Consider the following 15678-nt stretch of genomic DNA (forward strand, 5'->3'; position numbering starts at 1 on the left):
CCCACCTCCCCCAGGAATCTAAAGCCCTCCCCCTTGCACTATCTTTGCAGCCACGCATTAATCTGCTCTATCCTCCTATTTCTATTCTCGCTAGCACGTGGCAGTGGGAGTAATCCGGAGATTACTACCTTTTGAGGTCCTGCTTTTTAATCTTTTTCCTAACTCCTTAAACTCAGCCTGCAGGACCTCATCCCTCTTTCTACCTATGTCGTTGGTCCTGATATGGACCACGGCCTCTGGCTATTCACCCCCCCCCCCCCCCCCCCCCCCCCCCGAAAGTTCTGCAGCTACTCGGTGACATCCATGATCCTGGCACCAGGGAGGCAACATACCATTCTGGAATCATGCCTGCGGCCGCAGAAACACCTGTCTGCTCCCCTAACTGTGGACTCTCCTACCGCTATTGCTCTCCCGACCTGTCTCCTCACTCCCCAGCCACCCCCCCTCCCCCCCCCCCCCCCCCCCCCCCGACCTCTGTAGGGCTGAGCCACCCATGGTGCTCTGGTCTTGGCTCTGGCTGCACACCCCAGGGGAACCTTCTTCCCCCAACAGTATTCAGAATTGAATACTGGTTAGAGTGAGATGATCTCAGGGGACTCCTGAACTACTTGCCAGGTCCTCCTTGCCTGTCTGGCGGTCACCCGGTCCCTCTCTGCCTGCATGCTCTTAAGCTGCGGGGTGACCACCTCCTGAAACGTGCTATCCACAAAACTCTCAGCCTCACGGATGCACTGCAGTGACGCCAGCTGCTGCTCAAGGTCCAAAACCCGGAGCTCGAGCTCCTCCAGCTGACGACACTTCCTGCACGTGTGGTTGTCCAGGACACGGGAAGCATCCTGGAGTTCCCACATGGCAAAGGATGCGCATTCCACGGGTCTGTGCTGCTCTGCTATGCCTCTGTTTTTAGGTTATTATCTAAACTAAAGCAAATCAAGCCTTAAAATCAGTTATTTATAGTTTTATTACTCTAGTTAATAAACTAGTTTAAGCTTTCTTTTTACGCTCCCAGCTTTTACTTTAATTTTACCCAATTCCCTAACTCGGGGTGGTGGGGGGGGGGGGGGTGGAAAAAAGCAGCTGTAACACTTAGCAGCCAATCACCTACCTCCTCCTGTTTTTTTTCCTTGATTCCTACTGACTGCTGGGTCCGCTCCTGCCCCCTGCTGCGCTCCGAATGAGTGTAGGCCCTCGAGCCTCGACCTTTATTTGGGCTCCGATGCTGATTCCTGTACTCCCGTAGGTCCGCTCCCGCCTCCTGCTGTGCTCCGAGTTATCCCCGCTCTCTGTCTGCTGCTGCTCAGGTCTGCCGCCGCTCTGCAGAAAAAGTTAGGAAAAGCAAGGCAAAGCAAAGGAGCACCTCCTTCCTTCACTTCATCGAACTCCCACACTTACCAAACTCTCAAGTTGCTCACTCTGTGCCTGCTGCACACAATGCAGGTTGCCCTCACAGGCCCCTCTATTTCTACTGTTTGTGACTCAGATGAGTCAGCACTGCTCTGATACAGCTTCCAGTACCGTACTCGTGGCGATTCTTCAAGTGAGTCTGGATTATGTATTGGCAGACTAGTAGCATTTCTGGTATTCTTTAATTATTGAATACCATTAGCCCTCTATATTTATCTTAAAAGAAATGTAGTCTCTAGTACAACTTATCTTTTCTTTGGACACCATACTGGATAGGGGTGAGACTATGCATTTCTACAGTGATCTTAAAATTTGAAAACTATATATTTGATTTAGAGTCTGAGCTACCACATTACCAATTTCCAATTTTTTTTAGCCTGTTTATTCAAACATTTCTGTAAAATCCATTTATCATGCAGCAGAGTTTGATTACCATTTGAATCCCATATTATTCACCTAGCTGTACTACCACTTGCACTGCGAACACTCCATGATAAATTAGTCTGCTTTATTTATTTATTTCTTGTTATTCTCTGGCTAAAATAAGAACAATGTTGTGTACCTGTGTATTCATGATGTGGAGATGCCGGTGATGGACTGGGGTGGACAAATGTAAGGAATCTTACAACACCAGGTTATAGTCCAACAGTTTTATTTGAAAATCACAAGCTTTCGGAGGCTTTCTCCTTCGTCAGGTGAGTGTGAGGTAATTGGTAGTAGTGGAGCTGATGGTGTTAGTAGCTTGACAGTAATAGATGTTGTTGAGAAGTAGGAGGAAAGAATCTCGTATTTGAGACCTATCTCTCTATCTCTATCTATCTCATGAGACTCATACCTTCTTGAGATGCAGGCCATTCTTAAAGTATAGTGTGCTTTTCAAAATCTATTGCGGGTGGTACCAGGTCTTAACTCTTAGTTATGAGGATAGGCTCCGTTGGTTAGGGCTGTTTACTTTGCAGAAACACAGGCTTAGAGGGGCTCTGATTGAAGTTTTTAAAATGGTGAAGTGATAGGCTATTTGAGATAGACAGAGATGTAGAACTCGACGTCAGAACTATAACATCATAGGCAAAGTGTTAGGTTAAATGCTGGCAAGTATTTCTTTCAACAGCTAGCCTTCTGGAACAAATTGGTGAGATGTGTCAAGTATGGAGTTGCATTCCTTTAAAAGGGAACTTGACAAGTTCCCAAGAGCAGGACATTTCCAGTTAGTTGTGATTGTGATGTTATTGGCAGCAGTGGTCTCCTGAAATCTTGCTTGATTGCCTTAGGGAGTCTGAGAGAAATTTTGAAGAGTTCTTCCTCAATTGCCTTTTACTTTTTGCCTCTCCCAGGAGATAGTGTGGTTAGAGGTTGGGTGAACAGTACGAGGTTGTACAGTTGACCTGTTGGGGTGGCTTGATTGGACCCAATGTTCTCTCTTCACCCTTTTGATATGTTTGTCCATCCTGTCAATCTCTGGTACTTCGAGGTTTACCGAGCAAGCATTTGGGGAATTGTGACCTGTATTTCTTACTGGAGCACTTGTTAAAAGCAGGCTGCAATTTGGATGTGTCTGTTCACTAAATTACCATAATTCTCACATCTGTAATATTTAATTTTGAAATAATAGGAATGTGTGGGATTATGGTAACTGTTTAATGTCCAGCAGAGATATCCAGTCTAAAGCCAGCAGACTATATTGGGCTTGAGCACTGGTGACTCACCCTCCTGTTAGCATTGATGAAGCCTAAATCCACCAACGAGGGAGTCACATGGAGAAGAGACCTTTCGAAACTACCAGTCTGTCAAATTCAAATGTGCAAAGCCAAATGCATGAAAAATATAACTGCAAATACAAATCGAGTAGCAAATTCAGGCAGTCCGTAACTTAGCTTGAAGGGAGGATGAAAAAAAGAGTGCTTAATTTAGCTGATGTGGTCAGTTGGTGGCCTGGCTTTGCAACATCCAAAATACCATAAAATTGGCAATGAACGTAATGTTTGCAATGTGTGCTGCTGGGCTCCATGGTATACGTTCAGTGGACCAACTAATGTAAACATTGGTATGCAATATTAAATTTCAGTCCCAACAAAAGAGTGCAGAGCTCAACCTAGCATTTACCACTTTTTGAACAAAGCAACAAATCTGGCTTTAAAAACGTAGTAAATATTTAAATTCTGCTTATTAAATTCATAGCTGTTAAAAATGTGAATTATTTGGTTTGGGCACGTTCTCTGCGCTGTTACTAATTGTGACTCCACCCAAAATGGCAGAAGGCTGAGTCACTGCACTTTTTTAGTAAACAATGTGAAGGCTGTATAGATCACGTTATTTAAAAGTTTTTAAAAAGTTGTTCAGATGATTGAGATTGTTTTGCTGTGGTGTTTAATGATTCTTTATAAGTAGATTTACTATACTGTGTTTTGTATATTTGACACCTTATATTCTGTCTACATTAATATTTTCACATTCCTGCATTAATAAACTAATTACTACAGGCGGTACATGTGATGTCACATGTATGATCAACAGTCGGGGCGCCTGGGTGCTCCATTTGAGCTGTATTCATTTTCTATGCGGAAAAGTTATTGTCATTTTTTTATTAATGAAAATATACATTTAACTTATTACATTTGAGACCTCATTAATTTGTACCTACTGCACATGTGGAATGTTATTCTTTCACAACGATTTAAACCTCATTACTGCTGATACTGTTTAGCTGCAGTTTGTACTACAAAATCCAACGTATAAGTTGAACCTTAAATGAAAGTTGCCATTTCAGTGAAACTGTTAAGTTCGACTGGTTTATTTAGATTAAATGTGAGACCTAAATCAAAAATTTTTTTGCAGTTGCTCATGTGACTGAATAGTCAATAGACTGGTTCTAATAGAAAGAAAATCCAATTCATGAATATACAGTCGAACATGCTACTGCTGTCTATATTGCTCTGTATGGAGAGTCAACTTTGTGTTCTACCAATGTTAATTTTATAGTAGGAGATACATCTTTCAATACTTTTTACTTTTGCTCAATGCAAAGTCTGCTTCCATGGTGAGTGTGCACATCCTATGAACCAAAACTTGACCTTGTGTGCAAAGTATCAAGGATAGTGAACTTACAGGGTGAACATTGAATGCTCACCCTTTTATACTTGGGGTATGCATACGAAATAATATGGAATACCTCTGCAAACTCCTGATCTTTCCAACTGACCAAAAGTACCACACCTAACAAACTGTTAGCTCAGATCAAACTACTAATTCATCTTTATTAAGATTAAAGAGAAGCAAAAAATATAGCAAATTTAGGCTGTTTACAATACTTCAATTAACTCTACATTGCCTCTTACAAAATCTCAAGTCATTGTAATTCTCTTCAGTATCTTTGGACCATGTATCAATGATAAATTGACATGAGACTGAACATCATGGAGCATGCTACTAGCCTCTGTGCATGTAGCAGAACAATAAAGTAGGTAAATGCCATAAAGCAAAGACTTCCAGCTCAGGTTCTTTGTTTGTCTTCCCATCTGATGTCCAAGCTAGCACAAAGAAAGCTTAATCAATCTAAATTAACTAATCACAACAGTCTGTCAAAATAGATTTCAAAAGCACAAGGATGGCTTTTTAGAATCCTGACTCGAGCAATTCACGCACCTTCAGGACTCCTAGAGTCTTGCTTGCAGGACCCCTTTCAATCACTTCCTGCAGTGACTGTTTAGAGATCGTAAATGACTTCAACAAATACCTAGACAAACAAGGTTTGGCTTAATTGTTTATGAACTCCAGACTATAAGTATAGATAATTGGCAGGTTGGTGACCAATATTAATTATTTCTGTCATCCAAGTGGGCTCTGTCTAATACTTGTTAAGCAATCAACATAAAGATGTGAGTCATCCCCTTTCCTCCACTTGGAGACACAAAGACAGCAAAAAAAAATCCTCCCTGATTTCAATCAGTGAAGCCATTTTAAAGTTATAAGAACACTGGTGTAGCTACAAGTTCTTGTACAAATATATCATCTAGAGATTCTTATGATCTGGAACAGGATGGATACTGTGGTCCAACTCAAATATCTTCAAAATGAGCAAAATATCAGAGGTGAAAACACTATATCCGATTCAGAATGTAGTAAATCATCAGATTGCTGCATAAAAATTGCTTGAAAACTAACTTGCTATCTGTAGAAAGGAAGTATGCTGCAAAACATTACCCATAATTTGACTAAAGATAGTAGAGCTCCATCAGTGTCTGGCTGGTTATTAGAGACTAGAAAACTTATTCAGACCTGGCTATCTCAAATCAAGTATGATATGCATTAGGCTCAAGAGAAAATGTTGAACTGAAATAGTTGTAAATTCAGTGCGGTACCTGCATAATTTTTTGAACAGTACTCTATACAGTATGGTACAATAGTTGGGCCAGTCCAAATGAGAAAATGTATATTCCTTTTCCTTCCCCTCTCCTCCCATGGTGTTTAGCTGCAGTGCTTTGTAATCATTTGTATTTTCTTAATGACTTATCATTAACTTTGTTTTTCGTAAAAAGTGTCTCAGGTATTATTGCTTGATGGCTTGTATGATGTGGTTATCATTGAATCGTAAGGAACTTTTTCCATCATGAACTGTAGTAAATGAGTCATAAAACTAATAGGTATTGGTGACTATAGTTACAGTAGTTCTATAATTGAATAATGTAGGTACAATGAAGGTTCCACTTGCCTGGATGAGTGCAGCTCCAACAACACTCAAGAAGTTCAACACCATCCAGGACAAAGCAGCCCGCTTGATCAGCACCCCATCCACCACCTTAAACATACACTCCTTCCACCACCGGCACACCGTGGCTGCAGTGTGTACCATCTATAGGACGCAGTGCAGCAACTCGCCAAGGCTTCTTCGACAGCGCCTCCCAAACCCGCAACCTCTGCCACCAAGAAGGACAAGGACAAGGACAAGGGCAGCAGGCACATGGGACAAGTAACAGTGTAAAGGGCAAAGGGGGGAGGAATTCCTGAAATGTGTATAAGAGAACTTTCTGGAACAGTGTGTTTCCAGCCCAAAGAGGACGGAAACAGTGGTGGATCTAGTTCTGGGGAATGAAGTGGGGCAGGTGGAGCATGTTTCAGTGGGGGAGCATTTGGGGAACAGTGATCATAATATCATTAGGTTTAAAATAGTTATGGAAAAGGACAAGGAACAATCAAATGTGAAAATACATAACTGGAGGAGGGCTAATTTCAGTGAGTTGAAAGGGGATCTTGCCCAAGTGGATTGGAATCAAAAATTGGCAGGCAAAACAGTAATTGAACAATGGGAGACCTTCATGGAGGAGTTGATTCGGGTATAAAGTAGACACATTCCTACGAGGGGGAAAGAAAAGGCATCCAAAGCTAGAGTTCCCTAGATGACTAAAGATATAGAGATTAAAATGAAAGAGAAAAAGGAGGCTTATGATGAATGTAAGGTTCATAATGCAGTAGAGAACCAGTTTGAATATAGAAAGAACAGAGGAGATGTTAAAAAGGGAATAAGAGAGGCAAAGAGAGAATATGAGAATAGATTAGCGGTAACATAAAAGGGAACCCAAAAGTCTTTTATAAACATATAAACAGTAAAAGGGTGGTCAAAGGAAGGGTGGGACTGATTAGGAACAAAAAAGATCTTCTTGTGGTGGCAGAGGGCATAAATGAATACTTCGCATTTGTCTTCACTAGAGAAGAGGATGCTGCCATTGTAGCAGTAAAGGAGGAGGTAGTAGTGATATTGGAGAGGATAAAAATAATGAAGAGGAGGTATTTAAAAGGTTGTCAGTACTTAAAGTAAAAAAAAATCACCCAGTCCAGATGGGATGCATCCCAGATTACTGAGGGAAGTAAGGGTGGAAATTGCAGAGGCTCTGGCCACGATCTTCCAATCCTTCTTAGATATGGGGACAGTGCAGGAGGACTGAAGGATTCCAAATGTCACACCCCTGTTCAAAAAAGGGGAGAGGGATAAACCCAGCAATTACAGGCCAGTCAGTCTCTCATCGGTGGTGGGGAAACTGTTAGAGACAATAATCCGGGACAAAATTAATTTGCACTTGGAAAAGTATGGGCTAATAAAGGAAAATCACATTTGACTAACTTGATTGAGTTCTTTGAAGTAATGGAGAGAGTTGATGAGGGTCGTGCAGTTGATGTGCATATGGATTTTCAAAAGGCATTTGATAAAGTATCACACAATAGACTTGTTAGCAAAATTAAAACCTATGGGATTAAAGGGACACTGGCAGCATGGATACAAAATTGGCTAAGGGACAGAAAGCAGAGAGTAGTGGTGAGCACTTGTTTTTCGGACTGGAGTGAAGTATGCAGCGGTGTTCCCCAGGGGATCAGCATTAGGACTACTGATCTTTTTGATATATTAATGACCTGGACTTGGGTATAGAGGGTATAATTTCAAAGTTTGCAGATGACACGAAACTCGGAAATGTAGTAAACAATGTGGAGGATAGTAACAGACTTCAGGAAGACACAGACTGACTGGTGAAATGGGCAAACACATGGTAGATGAAATTTAACGCAGAAAAGTGTGACGTGATGCATTTTGGTAGGAAGAATGAGTCGAGGCAATATAAACTAAATGGCACAATTTTAAAGGGAGTGCAGGAACAGAGACCTGGGGATGCTCATATACAAATCTTTGAAGGTGGCAGGACAAGTTGAGAAGGCTGTTTTAAAAAAAGCATATGGGATCCTGGGCTTTATTAATAGAGGCATAGAGTACAGAAGCAAGGAAGCTGTGCCAAACCTTTATAAAACACTAGGCCTCAGCTGGAGTATTCAATTCTGGGCACCACACTTTAGGAAGGATGTGAAGGCCTTAGGGTGCAGAAGAGATTTACTGGAATGGTACCAGGGATGAGGGACTTCAGTTATGTGGAGAGACTGGAAAAGCTGTGGTTCTCCTTTAGAACAGAGAAGGTTATGGGGAGGTTTGATAGAGGTGTTCAAAATGATCGGTTTTGATGGAGTAAATAAGGAGAAACTGTTTCCAGTGGCAGAAAGGTCAGTGACCAGAGGAAGCAAATTTAAGGTGATCGGCAAAAGAACCAGAGGCGACATGAGGAAACATTCTTTTACGCAGCGAGTTGTAATGATCTGGAATGCACTTTCTAAAAGGGTGGTGGAAGCAGATTCAGTAGTAACTTTCAAAAGGGAATTGGATAAATACTTGAAGCGAAAAAATTTATATGGCTATGGGGAAAGAGCAGGGGAATGGGATTAATAGGATAGCTCTTTCAAAGAGCTGGGAGAGGCACGATGGGCTGAATGGCCTTCTCCTGTGCTGTACCTACTATGATACTTGCACTTTCAGGGAATTATGTCTAGGCCTGGCTGTTCATCCACACCCTTCAGTATGTTTTTCCATTGAGTGTATACTCCCATTCCTAGTTTTCCTCCCAAAATGTATTTCACAACTATCCACCAGTTCCATCTGCACCTGTGTGCTTATTGTGCAAACCCCTCTCTCTTCCTGAAGTCTTTGACAATTGTCCTCACTGTTTGCTAAAGCCCTTACTTTTTTCATCAATAAATTTCAAAATCATGTTCCCTATATCCAAGTCCAAATCATCTCAATGCTGAGAATGAAAATTGACCTGTCATTGACCCATGGGGTAAGCAACTTCCACTCCATCTCCAATTCTATTAACATCCATTTTCCTCTCGATGTATTACCTCACATTTACCAACATCAAATTGCAACTGCCACGTGTCTGTCATTCTGCTAAAGTGTCTATGTCTTCCTGAAATATTTTACAATCCTCCTTAATGTTTGCCAAACCTACTTTTGTCATTAGCAGATTTCAAGATTGTGCTCCCTATTCCTGAGTCCAAATCATCTATATATACCGAGAACAAAAGTGGACCGAGCACTTACTCCTGGGATAAACCAGTTCCAACCCGAACAATACCCAATTACCTTTTTGTTTCCTGTCTGTCAACCAACCTTCAAGCCATGCTGCTCCATTTCCTCTAACAATGCCCCAGAATTTTTCTAACAAGCCTCTTGTGAGACATCTTATTGAACACCTTCTGAAAATGCATAAACATTGGGCTCGATTTTACCAGGCCTGCGGGTTTCCGGCGGGTTGGGTTTCGGGAGCGTGGTCAACACGCTCGGTGAAATTAGTGGGTTGCCCGCGCGATCGTAGCAGGCAAACCACTAATTGGAGCCACTTACCTGCTCTTTTGGGCTCCGCGCTGCTGGTCTGCGCGTCGGGCGGGCTGCGCATGCGCAGTACGATCTGTCAGCTGGAGGCTCTCTAGTTAAAGGGGCAGTCCTCCACTGACAGATGCTGCAACCAATAGAACAAATTACAGCATGGAGCAGCCCAGGGGAAAGACTGCTCCCAGTTTAATGATGCCTCACCCCAGGTATCATCAGATGGGGTGAGGAGGAGGGGGAGGAGAGAGCTCTTCCACCCGGCGGGCGGGAGGAAGCGGCCTGCCTCTGCCATCAAGAAGGCCTGGCTCGAGGTGGCACAGGAGGTCACTTGCACCACCAACATATCGCCCACCTGCATACAGTGCAGGAGGCGCTCCAATGACCGCAGTAGGTCAGCCACAGTGAGAACACGAAGTCTTTCCCCTACACTCTGTCTGCCACATCACTGCCCCCACCCCACATCTCCTTCGGCACCGCCAACACCACACTGTCACATCACCCCTCATACCCACTCAAACCCCATCCTCATCTTACCTCCACCTACTCACCTCGCCAGTACTCACCCGGCCACTAACACGCAACCCAATCCTCATATAATCTCATGGCTCTATCCCATACGCACCCTCTCGTGCATCTCCCTCACGGCCAGCCTCACTCAACCTGCCACCACCTGTGCTGCAGCCACAGGGCATGCATCACATATGTGCAGTAGGCAGCGAAAGGTAAACGTGTCGTGAGCATGAAGGGGATGCACAAGGGTGTTTGAGGGTTTGTCATGGGTGTTACCCATATTGAATTTCAGAACAACTCACATCACACATTATATTGGCACCACCACTGCCATGTCTCCGCGAATCCTGTCTGTTTTGTGCAATAATGCCTGCTCCTGGGTATCACTATGAGGACCCACCACTGATGCCATCCATTGTGTCACTGCAGAGTAGGTGCAGGTGTATTTGCAGGGCTCTTCCGCGCAGACGACTGAGAGACATCGGCGGTGTACCCGGCTGCACCCTGGAAGGATGCGGAGGAGAAGTTGTGGAGGGCAGTGGTGACTTTGGCAGCGACAGGTAAGCAGATGGTGCTGGTGCCAGCCAGGAGCAGCTCGGCATGAAAGAGGCTGCAGATGTCCACGACTACATGTCAAATGAATCTGCACCTCCATGTGCACTGCTGCTCGGAGAGGTCCGGGGAGCTGCGCCTTGGTCTGTGGACCCTGTGGCGAGGGTAGTGCCCTCTGCGACGCGTCTCTCTCTGCGGTTGCCCTCCCTCCTGCTGTACAGGTGGATGTGTCACAGCACTCTGTTGTGGAGCTCCACGTGTCAGAGGTGGACGGCGTGGATGGCGAGGCTGGTGATGCTGTTCGCCCTCCGAGGGGGTCATGACTGCAGCTACAACGGCCCCCATCCGCAATATGTACATCTGAGGGGGTCCGCAAGGTAGGCACATGTCTCCGGACCCCGGGGTAAGTGTGCAGGTTGGTGACTTTGACCGTCAGGAGAGGGGTGGTGGAGGCCACACTTTGTCCCAAGTGACAGAGCGGCCTCCTGCAATGGGTGAGGGTCTCCCCCCCGCCCCCACACTTGTCAAATGGACCTTTGCAGCTGCCACAGGCTGACGGCTGCAACACGTCCAGTTCAACTAGGACCGTTTCCCCCAGTGTGTGAAACAGTCCCATGTTTCTCCAAAATCACACACAGTCCCTTAATCAGGTCAGTTAATGACCTGAACAAGCGAAATAAATACACTCAAGTGGCATCCCGCTGGCTTTAATTGCCTGCGGGATTCCCACCAGCGGGGGCAACGCACGCACCCCTGCACGTCATCGGGGAACCCGGAAGTGGGCGGGATCGTGGCGTGATCCGGTCACGTGCCTGGATATCGGGATTTTCGGGGCCCCCCCGCTGGAAACGCACAGGAAACCCGCCGGTAAAATCGAGCCCATTATATCAAACACTATCCCTTTATGCAAACAATAACATAATAAAAAAACCCTATTAAATTTGTCAAACATGACTTGCCTTTAACAAATGCTACAAGGATTAATGAGATCCATTATATCAAAAAGGTCCCACCTCGCCCATGACTCCACTGATTAATGCGGTGAGTAGGTATGCCATAAAAACTGGTATCAGGTTCGAACCTTGTTCTGTGCCACCAGTCGATATCAGCTGGAGGGGATGGCATGGTGGTAGTGGTGCATCAGTTGGCCTGTATGCTGTAAAATCTGTGATTAATGACAGAATGACTGAGCATGTGGACAAGTTTGAGCTGATCAGAGAGAGTCTGCATAGATAAGTCATGTCTGACCAATTTAGTTGAATTTTTTGAGGAGGTAGTTAACATGGTGGATAAGGGAGTGTTTGTGGATGTTATCTATATGGATGTCTAGCAGACAACTGATAAGGTTCCACACAAGAGATTATTAGCAAAAATGAAAGTGCATGAAATTGCTTGGCAGGTAGGAAAGAGAGTAGGGATAAAGGGTACGTACTGTGCTTGGCAGGATGTGACAAGTGGTGTTCCCCAGGGATCTATACTGGAGCCTCAGCTTTTCAACATATTTATCAATGGCTGAGATGAAGGAATGGAGAGCTGTATATCAAGAGTTTGTTGATACTAAGTTGGGAGGCACGGTGAGCAGTGCAGATGGGAGCAGGAAGTTGCAAAGTGACATAGACAGATTAAGTGAGTGGAAAAAACTATGGCAAATGGAATTCAATGTGGGGAAGTGTGTGGTCCAAGAAAGACACATTGGAGTATTTCTAAATGGTGAGATACTAGGAACTGTGGAGAAGCAAAGAGATTTAGGTACTGTGTTCAGTTTGGGGCACCGTACCTCAGGAAGGATATATTGGCCTTTTAGGGGACGCAGCGCAGATTCAAATTCACCAGAATGGTACCGGACCTTAAATTACGAGGACAGGTTGCATTTGGCTTGTATTCTGTTAAGTACAGAAAATTGAGGGGTTATCTAATCAAGGTGTTCAAAATGATAAAAGGATTCAATAGGGTAGTTAAAGAGAAACTATTTCCTCAGCTGGGGGAATCCAGAACAAGGGGGCACAATCTTAAAATTGGAGCCTGACCATTCAGGAGTGAAATCAAGAAGTACTTCTTCACAAAGAGTAGTAGAAATCTGGAACTCTCTCTCTTTCATTCTCCCCCCCCCTCCCCCCACCATCAAAAGGCTGTGGATGCTGGGTCAATTGGAGCTTTCAAGACTGATATTGATAGATTTTTGTTGGGTAAGTATTTTAAGATATATGGAGCAGAGGTGGTTAAATGAGATTGAGGTACAGATCAGTCATGATCTAGTTGAATGGTGGAACAGACTTGAGGGGCTGAATTGCCTACTGCTGTTGTTAAGTAGTAATCCCACTCTTGATTGCTATCCAGTGACCCCCAACTGGAAGAGTGTGTGCGGCGTTAAGTGAGAACAGCATGATCCTTGGTTGCATTTTCTTCTCTACCTCCTATTCCTTCCTTCTCCCCTACCAGTGGCCGAACAGCCTGCGATCACTGGTTGTCTATATTCGTGAATGAGGAATGGTCACTTGGGTGAGTTACTGAAGAGCACTAGGCACCTATGGAGCCATACCCAGTCCAGACCTTCAAAAAAGCAGTAGTAGAAGAGAAGGAATTAGGCCAAAAAAGAGGAAGAATACCAAACAATAAAATTACATTAAATATTTGGCATTTTAATGAGATACTTGATTTTACCTTTGCTTGTTTTCATAGGGACTTTGCCTTTTCCTGATCCTTTGGCAAGCCAAGCCTTCGGAGAAGGGCAGAACCAAACTAAGACAGATGATGGGCATCCAGCATACGTCGCATTTGTATTGGTACCTGTCTTCTTTCTCACAGGACTTTTGGGAATCTTGGTTTGCCATATTCTGACAAAAAAAGGCTATCGATGCACAACGGACAGTGAGTCAGAATGTGAAGAGAAGGATGCTGAGGAGCAGATAGGTAAGAGTAACAAAAATTAATATTGTGACAACTGCAACTAGTGGGATTTTTATAGAATAATTCAATAATGTGAAATGTATCGATGATTAATGGACAGCCATTTTCAGATAATACTGAATTTTCTACATCAGAAGTAAAAATGATTTCTTGTTCATCCAACCATCATGTATAGATAGGAACTTGAAGACAATGCCTGTGCCATGTGGGAACTTCAGGACGCTTCATGGGACCTGGAGGGTCACAAGTTCAGGAAATGCCTCCAGCTGCTCGAGCTGAAGCTGAGGGTTTCTGAGCTTGAGGGACAGCTGGAGTCACTGCAGAGCATAAGGGAGGCTGAAGGTTTCCTGGATTGTGTGTTCCAGCACGTGGTCACCCCACAGTCACAGAGAGTTCAAGAGTGGCCACCCGGAAGGGTAGGAAGAGACAGGCAGTGCAGGAATCTTCAGGGTACGTGACGCTCTCAAACTGATATTCAGCATTGAATACCAGTGAGGGTGACGACACCGCGAAAGAGTGCAGTCCTGAGCATGGCACCATGGGGCAAAGGACTGCACAGGGGGACACAGTAAAATGTAGAAATGCAGTAGTCATAGGGGATTTGATAGTTAGGGGGACAGACAGGCATTTCTGTGATCGCCAATGTGAGTCCTGCATGATGTGTTGCCTCCCTGGTGCCAGGGTAAAGAACATCACGGAGAGGGTGCAGAATATTCTGTGGGGAGAAGGGGAACAGCCAGAAGTCACGGTCCACGTGGGTACCAATGACATAAGAAAGAAAAGGGATGAGGTCCTGTGGTCAGAGTTTCAGGAGCTAGAGAGGAAGTTAAAAAGCAGGAATTTCATAGGTAGGTTAAAAAAGTAGGTTAATAAACAGGACTTTCATATCTCTGGGTTACTCCCAGTGCTACATGCTAGTGAGTACTGAAATAGGAAGATAAGATAGGTTAATGCATGGCTAGAGACATGGTGCAAGAGGGAGGGCTTCATCTTCTTGGGGCATTGGGACCAGTTCTGGGGCAGGAGGGATCTGTTCAAGATGGACGGGTTGCAGCTCAACAGAGCTGGGACCAATGTCCTCGTGGGGAGGTTCACTAGTGCTGTGGGGGAGGGTTTAAATTAATTTGGCTGGGGATGGGCACCAGGATGCAGCATTAGAAAGGAGAAACAAGGTACATAAAGGATTGGGAGAGACAGATAGCACTAGAATAAGAAATAGCACAGTATTAGGTGGGATCAGACTAAGCGAAACATAAAAACATAGAAAATAGGAGCAAGAGTGGGTGTTCGGCCCTTCGGGCTCTTACAAACATCCGGCATAGGCTGGATGGGCCGAATGGCCTCCTTCTGTGCGGTAACCATTCTATGATTCTATGATAAGACCGTGACTCTGGGACTTAAAGCTAACTCTGCTATGGAAACTGCCCCTTTCGGAGTGATTTCAACAGTATTGGAGCAACAGATAAACTCCTTTGTGTGGAAATATTTGGAAGTTGTAATGTGCAATTTTATTTTCTGGTCACAGGAACTTCCCAGATGGTTAGGAGTAATGGACCTGAATTTAATATTTAGAGATTAGTACAGACCTCCAAATTGTGGGAAGGAAATGAAAGACAAAATCTGCAGATAGATTCGAAAGATGAGTAGGAATAACAATTATTGTTCTGGAAGATTTTAATTGTCCACTTAAAATTGGACAAATAGTGCAGAAATGGAGAAAAGGGAATAGAATTCCTAAAGTAGTATATTAATAGGCCTGCAAGGACAGAGGCTTTTGCTAGATGTGGTTGTAAATAATGAAATAGATCAAATATATGGGTGAGTACCTTGGGAATAGTGACCACAATATGGTTCGGTTTAAGATCCAACTAGGGGAAACTAGATAAGCACATGAGGATAAAAGGAATAGAAGGGTATGCTGATAGGGTTAGATGAAGTTGGGAGGGAGGAAGGCTCATGTGGAGTATAAATGCCAGAATAGACTAGTTGGGCCTAATGGCCTGTTTCTGTGCTGTAGTCTTGATGTAACTCAAGCTAGATTACGGAAGGTGGAAGGAGAAATTGGCACACAGGACTGTAGAACAAGTTTTAGAAAAGAGATTGCA

General features: G+C 44.1%; 1 protein-coding gene across 1 annotated transcript in view; it reads left to right on the top strand.

Moving 5' to 3' along the window:
• Positions 1-15678, top strand: part of rell1 (RELT like 1) — a 68683-nt gene that overhangs the window by 21028 nt on the left and 31977 nt on the right. The window contains exon 2 of the mRNA XM_067988960.1: positions 13346-13576. Coding sequence (XP_067845061.1) covers positions 13346-13576 — 231 coding nt within the window. The remainder of the gene's footprint in view (positions 1-13345; positions 13577-15678) is intronic.

Source organism: Heptranchias perlo, chromosome 1, assembly GCF_035084215.1.
Source record: "Heptranchias perlo isolate sHepPer1 chromosome 1, sHepPer1.hap1, whole genome shotgun sequence".
Taxonomy (NCBI): domain Eukaryota; kingdom Metazoa; phylum Chordata; class Chondrichthyes; order Hexanchiformes; family Hexanchidae; genus Heptranchias; species Heptranchias perlo.